This window comes from Gobio gobio, assembly GCF_949357685.1.
Source record: "Gobio gobio genome assembly, chromosome: 19".
NCBI classification, from domain to species: domain Eukaryota; kingdom Metazoa; phylum Chordata; class Actinopteri; order Cypriniformes; family Gobionidae; genus Gobio; species Gobio gobio.
This window is the reverse complement of record NC_137112.1, coordinates 37,205,623-37,220,271: the sequence shown is the minus strand read 5'-3', so window position 1 is coordinate 37,220,271 and position 14,649 is coordinate 37,205,623. Positions and strand designations below refer to the sequence as shown.

Below are 14,649 nucleotides of genomic sequence, written 5' to 3'. Positions count from 1 at the left end.
ACGCAGCGGCTTCTCTCTCTCCAGACAGAACGGTGTTTTCGTGTTTTCTATCTTGTGAGTCAGTGTTTTTGTACGTCCTCGTCGCGTCTATCTGTTCTAAAACGTGCATACAGTCGTGAGTTTCTGCTCAACATCAGCAGACTCACATCTCTTTAGAGATAAACCTCACGCACGCCGAAGCTCGGGCTGCACTGGCCGGTCGGCCTTCAACATCACCGACCCCCAGTACTGCATCTGGCCCACAGCGGAGGCACCAAACGCGGCGCGAGATTAAGCAGAAGGGGGGTAAGCGTGAGCGTATCTGGGCTAGGCTAGCCAGCTTTCCCCACAATAAACTGGATTACATTCGATTACTGCTGTTGTGTCTTTGTTTGCGCTGTGGACTCAATGCGCGTCACTGACACGTTTCATATGATAGGAACATATCTAAAAATAATGCTATTATCAACACTTACTCCTAACTCGTTCATCTCGACAGCTGTAATGGTACATTGCATGGGTTACAAAGTTGGTAATAATGATGAAGACGGACTCGGTGTGACTGGGACTCGTGTTTATTCAGAACTCTCAGATACAAACACAATAAACTCGCGCTGACAGCGCTCTCATAACTCAGTAGTTACTATAAATAATTTTGTTAGCAATCGCTGAGCTCAGTCTCTGGTACATTAGTGATGTCCGGTTCGCGAACAATCTTTCTTTTGAACCGGTTCTTTTTAGTGAACCGAATCAGTTCACCAAATCGGACTGAATCGTTCTAAACGGTTCGCGTCTCCAGTCAGCGCTGATCCATAATTTACTAAAGTTACTAACTTTCTGACATGAGTGACAGTCCCTCCGACTAGAAATAGACTAATAACCTGAAGTATATGCTGTAACTACAACAGTTCACTGATCTGAGACTGACAGAACTGATGTGAAGTGAACTCTGGTCCATCCGTCTCTCTGGCCGCAGCTCGTGCCTGCTCGTGCCTCGTAGACCTCGTTAAACCACGGCCCCTCCCCCCTGTCAGCCAATCACAACAGTGGCCGTTTTTACAGAAGTCTCACAGCAGACACGCCTCTTGTAACAGGGCCTTCAGCCACAGGGCAAACATCAGTTTTAAAAAAATGCCTTTTATTTCTAAATTATGACATTTTATGATGTAAAAATCATACTAACAATATAAGTACACCTCAGGAAACATTATTAAATAATAAAAAATGCCATGCCATGGGACCTTTAACCATGGGGAAAAGTGTGTTTAGTGGGAGTGAAACAGCAAAAAACATTGATGCATATAGTGAAAGTATCTGTTGTTAAAATAGGTAGCTGTCTTATGTGCAATCTACTGCAAACGCACCTGCTCTTTCCACTAGCAACTTAGCTTGTGAGATTAGTTCTGACAGCCAGCCTTTATGATGCCAATACACACACCTTTACATGGAATAACTGCAGTTAAAACACTGTAAACAATTAGATGATCAATAAGTTGACAACATATGTTGGTAACGTTTTAGATTACAGCCCAGAAAGTACGGCGCAAGTAAAACAAATTAAGAGCGCAACTTTCTGTAATTATAGTGTATCTATAAAGTATGCACGTGTAGGTATAAGGGAACAACGTTTGGGGAATAAAGGGGTAACAACCAGGAAAAGGTTTACTATAATTACAGAAAGTTACGCTGTAAATTTACACAGTACTTTCCGGGTCTGTAATCTAAGGGTGCTTTCACACCTGCCTCATTTAGTTCGGTTGAGTCGTACTAGAGTTCTTTTCCCGTTTGGTGCGGTTCGTATGGTCAGGTGTGAAAGCAGCAATCGCACTCGGGTGCGCACCAAAAGCGGACCAAACAAGCGTACTGAGACCTCCTTGAAGATGTGGTCTCGGTACGCTTTCAAACGAACTCTGGAGCAGTTCGTTTGTGGTGAGAACGTGATCCGACCTCGAACAGACCCAACTGCAAAAAGTACTGATCATTTTTGGACTAAACCAGCTGCCGTAGTCAGCTGCGCTGTGCATTATGGGATGAGGAAGTGTTTGTTGACAGTTTGCACTTTATCATGGCAGCTCGCGGACAAACTTGGAGTAGTGAGGAGGTGCGGAGCCTCATAGAAATTTGGTTTGATGACCATATTAGGTCCCAACTTTCGAGATTAATGCATGCCTCTGCTTGAAGTGACGAGCGATGCGCGCTCACCGTTTGCAGTGCATTAGAACGTTGTTTTCAAGCAGCATACGCGCTTCATTATAGAAATATATTGTTTGCATATTGTGGTGTATACAAACAATGTAATAGATTATGGCCAGGGACAAAACCAGCCCGCGCAGTCGTCTCTCCATAGTTGTGTTGTTTGCTGGCTTTTCCTCTTCTGTTGGAATTTTCCCGCATGTAAATTCTGACCAATCGAAAAGCAGTTTAGGAAATACGCCATGGCCAATGAGTGATGTGGATGTTGTCATGTGACTGCATTTTGGTTCGTTTCAACTGGTTCGGACCAAAGCAATCAGTGTGGTGTGAAAAGGAACCAAAAAAGCTGAAAAATGCTACAATGTATAATTGTTTGCCCTTGGTTCGGACCAAATGAACCAAACTAGGGATGTGAAAGCACCCTAAAGCATTACCCATATGTTTTTACATTGCTTTAACTCATCAAAATAAGTTTATAATAAATATAAAATATAAAAATATATTCGTAAATATTCAACTAATTTTTAACCAAGTTAATTGTACTTAAGCAATTATGGCTGGTATGTTTACCTTATTGGATGTGAAGTGCATCACTGAGTAAAATGTGGTGTGAATTGATCTAAACATGCAATGACGTGTCATCGGAGGAAATAGATGATTACTCTTAAAAGCACCAATAAAACCTGGAGTAGATTGTGGAGATTGAATGCTGAAATATGTTGCAATGACCAGAAGCATTTTGAAGCATGACAACATCATTCCATAAGCAGATTTTCCATCTTATTCCCTATTATGGTAAACCTTATGAATAATATATGCCCTTTTTCGTGCACAACATATAGATACAAATATTTGAGTTTATTGTAGTTCAATGAAGTTGACATAAGCAACACTAAGCTGACTGGCCTGCAAATAACTTTAAATAACATAAACATTTATTTAAATGTAATCAAATTCGACGAAGATAAAATTACTCATTGTACTGGTTATCCTACTCTCTATGCTTACACTGTGAATACTCCACCACATTTCCATTTCCATTTTCACACAAAACACTGTAGCACTCGTAATGAAAAAAAGAGAGTGTTTTATGTGATTCTGACTCTATAGGGGTGATGGCATCTGAACACTTTCCCTTCTCCTATACCCACCACCCAGTCTTAGGCTTGAGCTGATCTCAGTACTGTTATACCCTTGAGAGGTCAGCAATAATATGGCTCTATTTTTGGGGAATGTTTCAGAGATCAAGCTTTCACAGACTCTGCTGCACCAGAGGATTTAAATGAAGAAGAAGACCAGACTTGTACTGTGGAGAACACCGAGAGGGAAACATGCTCTATTAAAACTAACACAGAAACAGAGAATATCAGACACAGCCCAGCACAAAATGCAGAAGGTAAGAGACAAACATCTAACATATTACAGCTATAGTGTTTATGACAGCTATAGTGTTTGTGAAATGAGTGACGCTGGCTTCGTTTGTTGTCTTTTTTCATTATTAGTAATCCTTTAACCACAAATTTTGGTTTATTTAGATATTTAAGAATATTTGAATGTATTCTTTAATAATACTGATAAATTAATTAAATAATTAAAAGGGATTTAAATAAAGGAAGGTCTAGGTCTAATTGTAGTTATGAAGTAATCAATTTAAATTTATTTTTAAAATGTGCACACATTCACTCTGATTTGTATGTGTAATATGTCGAAAACGCAAACTTTTCTTGTCTCATAGCATTCATTTATGCATTAGGCTACATGAATCATACATGAATATCGCATATTTTCATTTCAAAATGGTGAAATTTTGAAAATATTTTGAATCTTTGTCCTGCCAAAGATTTATTTCTGCAATGCCAGTACCCACTGATAGCAGGCTACTTTAAAATGTTCCCATGAGTATTTGTGTAAGCTCTCTGTGAGCGTCAACAGTTTCTATGTTCAAAGGTGTTTTTGTCAAGTCATGTCAGAATCCGCTATTCAAAATGGAGTTTTTGTTAGAGTTATGCGCAGTAATACTTTCATTATAACCAACAAAAACATGATGTCGATAAGAGATTCAATGCCCAGCATAGATGTTGATGAGTTTTCGGCAAGAGTCCAGCTTTGTGTACCTCTATGGCAAGCCAAAAAGGTCAGTGACATGTTGTGGATCAACTGGGGATCGTGTTAAATGGGGACATAATAATTTTGCTTTTCGGCAGATGCGGCGACCGATTCGTCAAATGCCATTTTCCACAGTAAACAAATAAACAAAAATGTTTTCCACAGTATTTGCTAATGTTAAACGATTATTGGACTGTGTTGTTTCCTTGGTCTCTGTTCTCATGTGTTTATTGCAGTATAAGGGAGAGTTTTAACTGTTTATTTAGGTTTTGAGGTTATAAACTTATAAAGCTGCGTATGTTTTATTATTCTGCTTATCTTTTACAGTTATGCAAATTGAAGAAAAATTAGGGTACTGTACTTTCAGGCCTTTGCATCGCCAATGGTTACTCCAGCCAATGGCTACTATAGTTTCATCATTCATATTGAATACAGGCCATTATACTCATTATGAGCAAATATAGAGAAAATTACAAGTCATTCACATTGCATTTAAGCTATACATTTTATCAGGTCATGCCTTCCCTGTGAATCAAACTCATGACCCTGGACTTGGTAGTGTCATCCTATACTATTTGAGCTACAGGAACTCGACATCAAATAAAGTCTAGCGTTTACTGTATCATAGTAATTATTTTTTCCCCTCAGAATTTGACTTTATAACTCGAATATCTCACAATTCTGAGAAGAGAATTCAGAATTGCGAGTTATAAAGTCAGAATTTTGTGATATAAAGGCAGAATTGCATGATATAAACTTGCAATTCTGACTTTATAACTCGCAATTGGGCATTTATATCTCAAAGTAAAGTCATTCCCCGGCTCTTAATGCATCGTGTTTCCTTCTGGAGCATCAGTGTTCAATGTTTGAACCTTTTTTAATAGTTTGAGTCCCTCAATTGTCCTCAGTGTGAAAAGATGGATTTCAAAATCATACAATCACTGATGCAAAAGATGCTGGAGAACTTTCTGAAGAACATTGGGCAGTTTAACTGTTCAGGACTTACAAGGGACAACCATCACAAAAAAACAAAAAACAAAATCAATGGTTCATAAACTTTTGAATAGGGTCGTTTTAATATATATATATATATATATATATATATATATATATATATATATATATATATATATATATATATATATATTTATTTTTATTTTTTTTTTGTCTTGTGGACTATATATATATATATATATACGTATTTAAATATTTTAATGTAAAATATCTTATTCAGGACAATACTAAATAAAAAATAAATGCATTTTCTATGATCTCTTATTTTGTTAAAATTATTCACATCTTCACAGATTCTGCAAGTGGTTCACATACTTATTCTTACAACTGTAGATATTCCTAATAACTATATTTATTTATACTGAACATTTTATAACACACCTCTCCATGATATGACAGCTTTTTTTTAAATCTTATTTTCGCTTTGAAAAAAAAGCTACCATTTTCACTTTTTTTTTACTGTCCAGTTGTCACGGTGTGCTGAGGCAGGAAGGCAAAGACAGGTAAATACAAATATACAACAAAGGTTTAATGAATAAGGATTCTCAGGTAAGTCAATACAGTTACACAACACACAAGACGAGACCGAACACAGACGGAAAGAAACGAGAGAACTAAATACAAACAGAAACTAGTAAATTAACAGGACACAGCTGAACAGAACTAAACTAACGAGGGTAACCATGGGGACAGATGAGATGAGTGGCGGGAAACTGAACAAAGAAACATGTGACAAATGAAAACAGGAAGTCCTAGGAACAAAACAGTACATAACTGTGACACCAGTGACAATTTCGAAAGTAAATGTGACGGAAGCCTACTGTTGTTGTAGCCTAACTGCTCATTTTGGTGATGTCCAAATGGACACTTTAAAATAAATCAGAGCTATAGAAACGTACGTGTAATTTACAACTCCCTGTAATTCGCACCTTGATGGAACGCAATTTGCACTGTGAAGCCAGAAGTGAGCTTAGTTTGAACATTTTTAAATGCACATCTTCCAGTTTTTGTTTCCTTCCAAATTGGTAAATGCCACACAATTACTAACTTTGGTGTGTGGTTAATGTGGTGTGTGAACGTATCGACTGTTTCCACCTTTTCTTCTGTCCGATTGGAAAAGCAGTTTTGTTGGGTTTATTGATGTGGTGACCGATTGCCAGATAAGTTCACTTCCTTTTGTAGCGTTGTAGGCATACAGCTTAACATACCAGCTTTATGCTGTACGACCTGCCTTTAGTTCAGTCTTTTCCCTCTGCAACATCAATCAAAACAAGTCAACAAAACTGAACTTTCTTGAAGTACTTTAAGTGATCACAGAAGTATAGCATATAATAGGCATACAACTCACAAGAATTAATCATATGAGCATATGTCTGCATATTAGCTTAGATAAACACTTCGGCTTGTGGAAAGCAGCACTTAGATCATAAAATCTTTTTTTTTTTTTAAATCAAGCAAAGAGCAGAATTCTGTTCTCTATTTTCTGTCAAGGGAATGTCCACAAAAATCCGTAAGCAATGCTTTAAACAGTAAACACACACACAAACTAATGCACTCACAGTCTTTAATCTTGCATTTCTTTATAGTCACCATCAAATCAAAATTGACTATTATTTTTTATGTAATATTGCAGTAGTTTTTAAAAGGATTAATCTGTGCACACATACATTTGATGACTAACTTGTAAGACTTAGCAGTTTATGCAACCAGAAGTCCTGCCTTACAAGTCCTGCCCTACAATTTTTCTTGTTCGAGAAGCCGTTTCACTCGGTTATCACAATAGGGAAGATAAGAGTATCACTTTATTTTTATTTTTTCTTTCTTTCCAGATGAGGCCTCTGCTGAGTCTGAACACCAGACGGCTGGTCCGGAGGTGATCTATGATGATGTACCCTGTGAAGATCTGTCTTCAGGAGAAGGTCAGTCATGTGTTTGTGTCTGTCTGTCTGCGTATATAGACTGTTTTTGATTGTTGCGGATGTCTGGGCGTCTCTTCAACTTCAATGCAAGCGCTTTTATGCAACAGGTATTGGTTTTTATAATAAAATAACTGATTTGTGATATAAAACCTTTCTGGAAACTTTATACTATAATTATATAATATATATAATTTAATAAATTAATATATAATTTATCTTTTTTACTGTTCAAATACATTTTATAGCTTTATTTTTCCAGATCCCAACATACAGTCTTAAAATATGAAAAGCCATCAAAAAATATACATTTACATATGATGATAAACTATTTTAAATTATCTATATATGTTTTTACACAAATTACGACCAACAGATGCGTCGAACAGATGTGTTTTAATCAAAACCAACAATTTTGCCCCTAATAAAGTTAGTGTACTTGTTCACCAGTAAATATATCATGCTTGTAATATTCACTTGTGAGCAGAATATTTTTTTATTGATTTCCAAACAAGTTGTTGCTTTGTCAAATTATTCAATAGATATGACAAATATGAAATTGTGTGTATTGGATGCTAGTTATGAAAGTAAGTTGCTGTAAACATAATGTATCATTGAGGTGGAAATGACAGTTGCTACATGACATGGTTAAACTATTTCATTTCTTTTTGTTTTATTGTTTGAAGTCCACATGGGCCAAAAGTGCCCATAGTTGACTTCTAGCCTTTTGCGTGATCAACATGTCATTGTCAGAGGACCTACAGTATTTGCTGGACTGTATTGAAACTTGCATTGCTTTGTGTGTCAGCTGACTTGATCTATGAGGACATTCAGAAAGAGGAGGGCTTGCAAGAGCCCAAAAATGGCTGGAGCTCAAGTGAGTTTGAAAGCTATGACGAGCAGTCCGACTCTGAGAGGGCGCCAACCCGCAGCAAGGTGCGTGTGTTAATAGATTCCCCACATCTGCAATAATTACATCCTGCCAAATGTCTGATTTATCTTCAGACACATTTCCACATTCCTCATAATGATAAACCACAAAGGTCCTTAAAGAGATTTAAACCCTCCAAGGTTGCAGGCTGATTGATTGGTGTGTGTTTCGATGATTTATTTGAGATGCAGGTTCTTGTGACACGGTGAAGCTTTGCTTTGCCACCACAAGAGTGCAGTGTTGGCTAGCACTTGCCTAATCGCTACTAACACCGGGCGTGACTGACACACTTTTCCACTACTCTATATTGCTGCAAATTTGAATTCAGTGTGCACTGTGTTATCTGCCCTTACACGTTCATGAGGTCACACTGGTATGGAAAACACTTTGCCCAGGCGGCAGTCCCTCAGAAACCAATTTCCCATGGCCAGACTCACCTTTACCTCCACTGAATTAGGCTCCATAAGATTCTGCCAGACAACTCACGATAAGCAAGAATTAGATTGCTGAGTCTAATACCATAGTGATTTGAGCTCAGTTTAACCAGTTATTCTTCTAGCTTTTTTAGTGCTTGTATAATTGGAAAGGAATGGCTTTCTTTCGAAAGGTGTCAAAAGTTCCTATAGTGGGCTTGTTAAGAATAAAATAACTCAAAAGGACAAACAAGCAACAACTGACTTTAAAACAGCATGGAATAATTGGGATCAAGTCTTTGCGATTATTTCAGAAACCTTTTTATTTAAAAAATAAATAAATAAAACAAATTAAAGTTTAATGAACGCAATGCCTATTTCTCTGTAGAAATATTTATGAAAATTCACTATTGTAAAAGTTTTGTTTTTTAAGAGAATCATGTTTTTATTTAGCAAGGATGCATTTAATTGATCAAAAGTAACAGTAAAAACCTTTACATTGTTACAAGTATTTGTATTTCAAACAAATGCTGTTCTTTTGAACTTTCTATTTATCCAAGAAACCTGTAAAAAATGTTTCACAGTCTCCACAAAAATATAAAGCAGCACAACTGTTTTCAACATTAATAATAATATAAGGTGTTTCTTGAGCAGTAAATCAGCATATTAGAATGATTTCTGAAGACACTGAAGTCTAATGTAATGGGTGCTGAATATACATTTTTGCCATCGCAGGAATATATTACATTTTCAAATATTTTAACATAGTTAATTATTTTGGTGTGCATTTTATGGTAATTATTTTGGTGAAACAAAACATTTAAAAAACTTACCAACCCCAAACTTTTAAATGGTATAACTGATTTTATATATGTTTTAACTCTTCTGAAATGTTTTGAATGCTCCGTCAGACGCAATATTAATTATTTCCACTAATCGCGGACATGCACACACAGGATTCAGGAATCTCAGAGGCAGTGAAGGCAGCATAGATGCACCCTTGGCATCTTATATGAAAGGATGTTTCACAAACATTGAATTTGGACGATATGACTTCCTACCTCTCTCTTCCTACCTTACAGCCTATGGCATTGTTTTGGAAATAAGGTGCTTGTCTGAGATTCGCATTGGCGAGGGTCTGTCATAACTGTACCTTCCTCTGTCTATCCCATGCTGCTTTGACTTAAGATTTAAGCCACGCCCCTGCTGCCAGTCATTTCTCTTGCATATGCTTTTTTTTGTGGTTGATCCTGATTTTGCCTTGCCCTCATCCCTTAGTTTTCCTCACTTTTATGCTTATCCCTTCGTTCCTTCCTCTTCTCCATGTTACCATGTTATTGCGCTCTCACCCATGGCCTGTGTTGTTGCCGTGACGATACCCGTAGCTCTCCCCCGATGTGCGACGACTGAGAGAACGTTACACCAGGACCAAACAGGAGCTAGCCTTGAGACTGGGGGGCAGACATCAGGTACACTCATCCACATATGGGGAAGAATGGGCTTCAGGGGGTTGCACTAGCTCAGATGTATCAATAGGGGCGATCACGATCACCTGCGTTCAAGATTACACTTCTTCTCTTTCTCACTTTTCCCTGCTGAAAAGACTAGTGTGTTTAACTACTGTATTTTTGATTTAAAAAAATGCAGCCATGGGGCCCTATCATACACCCGGTGCAATGCGACGGCAGGTGCGACGCAAGTGTTTTTTGCTAGTTTCAGTCCGACGCAGTTATCAGTTTCTCGTCCAGTGCCACATTGTTTAAATAACAAATTGACACGTGCCCACCTGTTCGCCCATGGGCGTGCTGGTCTGAAAACGAGGTGTGTTCTGGCGCATTGCTATTTTGAGACAACTGAAAACGCAGTATTTTTGTGTTCTTTAAAGGACGCTTTAGTAATATGTGCCTATAGGCGGGTCCACAATGTGTGTCCTGACCTGGAGTATGCTGACGACACCATCCTGCTCAGCACGTCCTACAGCCAGCTGAGAGACGCTCTGGGCATATACAGTGAAGAGGCTGAGAAGCTTGGCCTTCAGGTGAGCTGGGCGAAAACCAATTTCATGTACGTCGGTGACGGACCGCATCCACCTTCCCTGCGGCTTGGCAATGACATTGTAGAGCCTGTCAAAAACTTTGTGTATCTGGGATCCATAGTGACAGACAACGGGGACCTAAAACCAGAGATTACCCGCAGAAGAGCCCTGGCTGCATCAGCACTGCAGTCTCTCTGGAAACCACTCTGGCGGCACCAGACCATCTCACGCAAGACGAAGCTTCGGATCTACAACTCCGCAGTACTCTCCATCCTGCTTTATGGCTCGGAGACTTGGCCCTTAAATAAGACACTGGCTACAAGATTAGATGGTTTTGATAGCAGGGCTCTCAGAACCATCGAGAACATCAGGTGGCCCCAGCGGGTTTCCAATCAAGTGCTTAGAGCCCGCATGTGCCAGCCCAGAGCATCGTCGCACCCGCTGGTTCGGCCATGTCCTCCGTCTCCCTCCTGACCATCCGACGAGAGCCATTCTCCAGTTTGATCCGAGAGCCGCAGGCTGGAGACGACCACGAGGTAGACCCCGCACCCGATGGCTTGACGTCCTTGCAGGCGACCTCCAACAACATGGAGTTGCTGTGGAGGATGCAGAGCAGCTGGCACAAGACCGTCAGCACTGGAAACAACTGGTTCATCTGGTCGGCTCAACGCACAGGGATAGGACACCCCCCTACCCATTGCAGGAGCCAAAATAGAGAATAGACAATGTGTGTCCACTCTGCTTATTACACACACAGGGATACGCAGCAGCACAAACATTTTTAACTATTACAAATAAAAGGATTCCTTTCTGGAGAAGCATTCGGTGTTTCCACTCGCAAATTCCACCATGTAAAGATTGAATCTGCCATGGTGCAAGCGCAACTGGCTTTTAAAGGGAAAGGGAGATGAGACTCTGATTGGTTTATTGCATGTTACAATCAAAACACACCCATGACTCATTATGAGACTAGGTACCACCCTTTTGGACCATGCGCCTGCTTCAACCATTTTTTTTCCCTGTCGTTAAACTAGTAAAAGTGGATTCGGACACGTCCTAAGTGCATCTGCGCCATGTGCTTCAGACCATGCACTCAGATCATCAAAAAAGGGCCCTTGGTGTGCATAAGTTAAAAATCTTACTGGCCCCAAACTTTTTCTTACCATTTTAACAGTTCCATATCCTCTTTCCAAGGCACTTATTCTTGATAGAAAGCCTCAGCCTTTCCTTTTGCTCTTTGCTGAAAGTCCCTCTCTATATCTTTCTCACTTTCTTTTATTCTTCCACTATAAAACACTCCATTTTGCTTCGGCTTCCCTAATCTCTAATCTGATTTGTATGAGGGTGGGATATGGGCACACTTGTATATATAAAGTAAACAGCTCTCATGTGGTTCAAGCAACATTTCCACATGCTCTCTATTAATGACCTGCTTTCGCAGAGATGGCCCGCCTGCCTCCTTTTTTTAAATATAAAAATATCTCTGTAGCTTGATGTTCTCTCACATGCTTAGGATCTTGTGGCTTGTGGCCATTGAAACAGACTCCTTTGAGAACACACCCAACTGTCGCCATGCTGCACTGAACTTGTGCCTCACAAACGGCAGGCAAACCCAAGCATGGCTGTTTACGCTCAAGGGCTTGAGACTGTCAACCTTTCTCTATAAAAGTGTACCATGTCACTGGTTATAGAGAAACGCCAGCTGGGCTGCCCATGATTTTCTGTTCCCCTCTGGTCCCTTTGCAGGTCCATCAACTGATGCGGGCGGCACGTAGCGGAACGAAAGATGGCCTAGAGAAGACCAAAATCGCTGTGATGAGAAGAGTTTCATTCCTACATAAAAAGGACCACTCAGGTAATCTAATATTTTTTTGTTTGTTTGTTTTTTGAGAATGTATCTTCTTTTAAGCACTCATCCCCATTCAGGAAAGAGGCAATAATACATTTCTAATGATTTTTCCCCCCTCAAAGGAACAGGGCTGTTATGACATTAAGCTAGACCTCTTTAGAGATGGCAGATGATCTGACTGCCACAGAGTCAAATGCGATAGAAAATGTTGATGAAAGCCAGTACCTCTCAGTGCTTTCTTATATTCTGGTTTTAAGTAGTCAATTGACTCCTGGAGGTAGAGCCTGAAAAACATGATGATGTGAAATATTTGGCAAGAAGGAAAGTATTATAAATCAGACTGGGGCTTTAATATAAAATGGTAGGGAGAAGAGCTGATGAGGGCATTTGATGCACAGGGAAATTGAATGGGATTGGTCCCCATAATGCCCTTCTGTACAATGGGAAAATTACTATTCGGAAGTGGAGACTGGTGTGATGCCTATTGAAACAGCACTTTAAACGACATACCACACTGTGTATAGTGCTAAACATTTGATTTGGAGTTTCTGTTATAATTGCTTTTATCATTTTGAGAGCCTGCAAAAAGTTGTGTGAAGATTTTAAGCCTTTGGGAAAAGGTGCACAATTTTATGCCGGATGGATTTCTTTTGTTGCTATGAAAAAATGTTTGGATGTAGAACGCCCTGTTCCTTACTAAGCTTGAAAGTGGTTTTTTTTTTCTTTCTGTTTGAGCATCTCTTCCCAGTTGAAATAAGATAATAGGTGAATATGTATTCTTGGCTTTGCAGGGATATATAATATGTTTGAATGTGTTTTTGTGTATCCTGACAGATGACGCTGAGGATGATACAGGGTATCTGGATGTGATGGGATCCGAGGCAAAACACCCACTTGCACAACTGGGACCAATGCCAGATGGGCTTAGCAGCCAACAGGTGCATGTATAAGTATTTATTTGTATAAAAAAATATTTGAGTATGTACATAGTATGTATGTAGTATTCACATTTGAGGGGAATCATTTTGGACGTAAAATGTCAACAAAAGTTTTCTTTTCAAATGTATACAGCTGTGCCATTGTAACCATAATGCCTTGAACTTTAATTTATCGTTTGTCCCACTTACTTTGAAGGTCTTTAATTTTGTCCAAATTGAAATCAACTATGTAGATTTACTGTAGTGAATCACTGTAAAGCAAGAATTAAAAAAAAAAAAATGTATGTACTCACTCACAAATGGAATTCCGTTATTTTTTTTTAGCCAAGAAATCTTCCACAGTACATCTTTAAGATATGTAGGCCACATACACACTGTAAAGTTTCAGGAGTGACAACTGCATTTAAAGTGATAGTTCACCCAGAAATCATTTACTCACACTCACGTTTTTCCAAACCTGTATGAATTTCTTTAAATTCTTTAAATAAGATATTTTGAAGAGTATGGTTAACGAAACAGTTGATGGGCCACATTGACTTCCATAGTATGGAAAAAAAAGACTGTGGAAGTCAATGAGGCCCATCAACTGTTTGGCTTCTGCAAAGCACTCTCAATCTGGGTGTCTTCAGAAGAGCACGTGGCATATGTTTAGCTGGCTAAAATGCTTTGGTGTACACACTTTAATAGAATTTTTTTTAGGCATATGGCCAGTTAGTCTTGTTTGCCTTCATGCCATATACTGGAGCCAAACCTGAGAAGGGACTCCAGAATATTCCACAGTGTTCCTGGACACGTCATTTATGTAGTTGTTATTCATACGCGGGAATTATGCTAATTGTGACGCACGCCCTGTTTACAAATTCATTAACATACATACGTTTAACAACATCAAAGCTGATGTTTTCAAAGCATTTGTGAATCCGGAAAACCAGACAACGTACTGAAGGAAAATGAAAATTGAGCGGAAGTACGTAGGAGGGCGGAGCCAGGCTACTTTGTGCCTATTTTATCACTGACTTTACTTGTCTTCAGTGAGCTTAAGAGTTTTTTTTTTCTAGTATTAGTTTTTTTGAGGTATTGAAATTGGTGACATTTATGAAATGTATATATTTATTTATAATTCATTATAAGTATTACATGTTTAGTTTTTTGAAACTGCACATATGACATATGAATTTGAGTTGACAGTAGCTGTGGATGTACATTTATTTGAATAAAAAACATTAACATCTGTAAAAATTGTAACAACCTCATTTTTATTAGGTAAAATCCAAA

At 38.7% G+C, this 14,649-nt stretch overlaps 1 protein-coding gene across 2 annotated transcripts in view; it reads left to right on the top strand.

Moving 5' to 3' along the window:
- The window catches only part of arhgef10la (Rho guanine nucleotide exchange factor (GEF) 10-like a), a 202,956-nt gene that overhangs the window by 77,408 nt on the left and 110,899 nt on the right, over positions 1-14,649 (top strand). For both annotated transcript variants that reach the window (XM_079844412.1, XM_079844411.1), the window contains exons 4-8: positions 3,414-3,568; positions 7,122-7,211; positions 8,017-8,144; positions 12,334-12,442; positions 13,271-13,374. In XM_079844412.1, coding sequence (XP_079700538.1) covers positions 3,414-3,568; positions 7,122-7,211; positions 8,017-8,144; positions 12,334-12,442; positions 13,271-13,374 — 586 coding nt within the window. The remainder of the gene's footprint in view (positions 1-3,413; positions 3,569-7,121; positions 7,212-8,016; positions 8,145-12,333; positions 12,443-13,270; positions 13,375-14,649) is intronic.